Below are 3,324 nucleotides of genomic sequence, written 5' to 3' on the forward strand. Positions count from 1 at the left end.
CTACTCTATCCACTGCACCACCTAGCTGCCCCTCTTATTCAGCATTTTATCTTTCTCTAGTTACATGTAGCAACACTTTTTAACATTCGTTTTTAAAACTTTGAGTTCCAAATTCTCTCCCTTCCTCCCTCCCCCATTGACAAGGCAGGCATTTCAATATAGGTTATACATATGTAGTCATGCAAAACATTTTCATAATAGTAATGCTGTGAAAGAAAACATAGACCAAAACAAAAGACAAAACAAAACTCATGAAAAATAAAAAAGTAAAGAAAGTATGCTTCAATCTGTATTCAGACACCATCAGTTTTTTCTCTGGTGATGGATAGCATTTTTCAACATAAGTCCTTCAGAGTTGTCTTGGATCATTGTATTGCTGAGAATAGCTAAGTCAATCACAACTGATTATTTTCAGATATTGCCGTTACTTTGTACAAAGTATATTTCACTTTGCATTAGTTCATAAATCTTTCCAGGTTTTTCTAAGAGCATCCTGCTTATTATTTCTTATAGCACAATCGTATTCCATTATGATTGCATACCACAATTTGTTCAGCCCGAATTGATGGGCATCCCCTCAGACCTCTGTCTTTCCATACCACTATATAATCTATCTCTATCTATTGCTATTTATCTGAATCGATGTCTACACCATCTATTCTATATCTCAATCTATATCTTTTATGTCTCTATTTCTCTCTATCACTATCATCTTTATTTCTATTATCTATCTATCTATCCCTATATCAGCTATCTTTCAATCTATCTGGCTCTATCTTTGTTTTTCTCTCCTCTATCTCTTTCTATACATGTATCATTTATATTCTCTCTGTTTCTCTCTCTCTCACACACACAGATACACAGACACACACATATCTATCTCTAATCTATAAATACATAGACTCTAGACTCCTTAAAATCTACCTGGATCTCAAAGGTTAAGATTGTCTGCTCTAGAGCAAGTGTCAAGCATCTTCCTTGATCCTAAGAACTAACTCTTTCCAATTTGAATCGATCAGAATTCACAGGTAAAAAATCTGACACTTCCAAGCTTGTATCTTACCTAATGGACTGCAAGGAAGACAGATCTACTGTTTCTCTCTTTGTGTGTCTTTCTGGAGTTACAGATCAAGATTTACTTCAAGTACAGAATGTCAACAGTGTAAGAAGAAGAGGCAAGAGAGGGAAATGGGATAAAAAGGGAAGATGAGGGTGTTTCTATTGGTCTGTATAGACTCGAAGTCCCTGAACTGACAAAAATTCAGTCTCAGCACAAATGCTTGGGAAAACAAGCCCTAGATGGCTCTAGAAACCTGTTCATTCTCTGCTCTATCCTTTTCCCTAAGGTAATCCCATTTTTGTTGGATTTTAAGGAACTTAGTACAGCTCTAGTATTCTTATTACCTATATTATTTCTACCACTATCATTGTAATTATATCAGCTATGGACCTAAAGAAGACATTACTTCAATTTATCAGCAAATATTTATTAAGCACCTACTGTGGTGAAATATGAAATTTGAATGAAACAGGGTTCCTGACCTCATGTAGTATATAGTTTATTTGGGAAATATGACAAAACACAAATAACTATATTACAAAGTAATACATAAATTCACAAGAGACATATGAAGAAAGTATGATGAGACTTACAAGGAAGAACCTTCAACGCTAGACAAAGAAATTTGAACTTTATTCAATAAGGAACCACTGATGGGTTTTAAATGGAACAGTGATATGATTTTTGTTGTTCAGTTGTTTCAGTCGTGTTTAAACTTTGTGACCCCATTTTGGGCTTTTCTTGGCAAAGACACTGGCTTACCATTTCCTTCTCCAGGTAATTTTACAGATGACGAAGTGTGGCAAACAGGGGTAAGTGACCTGTCCAGGATCACACAGCTATTAAGTATCTGAGGCCATATATAAACTCAGGAAGATGAGTCTTCCTAATTCCAAGCCCAGTGCTCTACCTACTGTGCCACCTAGTTGCAATGATGTGACTTTATAACTAAGAAAAGATAATAATAATAAAAAATAATTAACATTGATACAGTGCTTACTATGGGCAAGGCACTGTGCTAAACACTTTGTAATTATTGTCTCATTTGATCATTGCAACAACTCAGCAAACTAGGTGTTATTATCCCCATTTTACACCTGAGAAAAATGAGGCAAATAGATGTTAAATCACTTGAATAGCATCACATAGCTAGTAAGTTTATAAGACTAGATTTGAGGTCCCTAGAAGTATCTCAGAAAACAGTTGCACAAAACCCCTGAAGCTTGGGACAGTACACCCTCCACACTGGAAGCAGAACCCTACCTAAACAAAGAGTTAAAAAGTTAAGTAATTCTGGTAACATGAGCAATCAGAGGAAAAAAACTCAGACTACAGAATCTTACTTTAGTGACAAAGAAGATCAAAACATCAAAACATCTCAAGACAACAAAGCCAAAGCTTGTACATCCAAAGCCTCTAAGAAAAATATGAATTGGTCTCAGGCCATGGAAGAACTCAAAAAGAATTTTGAAAATAAAGTAAGAGAAGTAGAGGAAAAATTGGGACAAGAAATGAGAGTGATGCAAGAAAATCATGAAAAACAAGTCAACAGCTTGCTAAAGGAGACCCAAAAAAATACTGAAGAAAGTAACACCTTAGAAATAGACTAACCCAAATGGCAAAAGTAGTCTAAAAGCCAATGAGGAGAAGAATGCCTTCAAAAGCAGAATTGGCCAAATGAAAAAGGAGGTCCAAAAGCTCACTGAAGAAAATAATTATTTAAAAATTAGAATGGAGCAAATAGAAGCTAATGACTCTATGAGAAACCAGGAAATTATAAAGCAAAACCAAAAGAATGAAAAAATAAAAGGCAATGTGAGATATCTCATTAGAAAAACAACTTATCTGGAAAATAGATCCAGGAGAGATAATTTAAAAATTATTGGACTACCTGAAAACCATGATTAAAAAATAGCCTAGACATCATCTTTCAAGAAATTATCAAGGAAAACTGCCCTGATATTCTAGAACAAGAGGGCAATCTAGAAATTGAAATAATATACTGATCATCTGAAAGAAATCCTCAAAGGAAAATTCCTAGGAATATTATAGCCAAATTCCAGAGTTCCCAGGTCAAGGAGAAAATATTGCAAGCAGCCAGAAAGAAACAATTCAAGTATTGTGGAAACACAATCAGGATAATACAAAATTTAGCAGCTTCTATATTAAGGGGTCAGAGGGGTTGGAATATGATATTCTGGATGTCAAAGGAGATAGGATTACAACCAAGAATCAACTACCCAGCAAAACTGAGTATAATCCTT

The 3,324-nt window shown here is 34.9% G+C and overlaps 1 protein-coding gene across 1 annotated transcript in view; it reads left to right on the plus strand.

Moving 5' to 3' along the window:
- DDX60L (DExD/H-box 60 like) overlaps positions 1 to 3,324 on the plus strand; it is a 74,514-nt gene that overhangs the window by 56,819 nt on the left and 14,371 nt on the right. The window contains 1 exon segment of the mRNA XM_027837463.1: positions 990 to 1,160. Coding sequence (XP_027693264.1) covers positions 990 to 1,160 — 171 coding nt within the window.

The sequence above is a fragment of the Vombatus ursinus genome, unplaced genomic scaffold (genome assembly GCF_900497805.2).
Source record: "Vombatus ursinus unplaced genomic scaffold, bare-nosed wombat genome assembly UNPS02014821.1, whole genome shotgun sequence".
NCBI lineage: Eukaryota > Metazoa > Chordata > Mammalia > Diprotodontia > Vombatidae > Vombatus > Vombatus ursinus.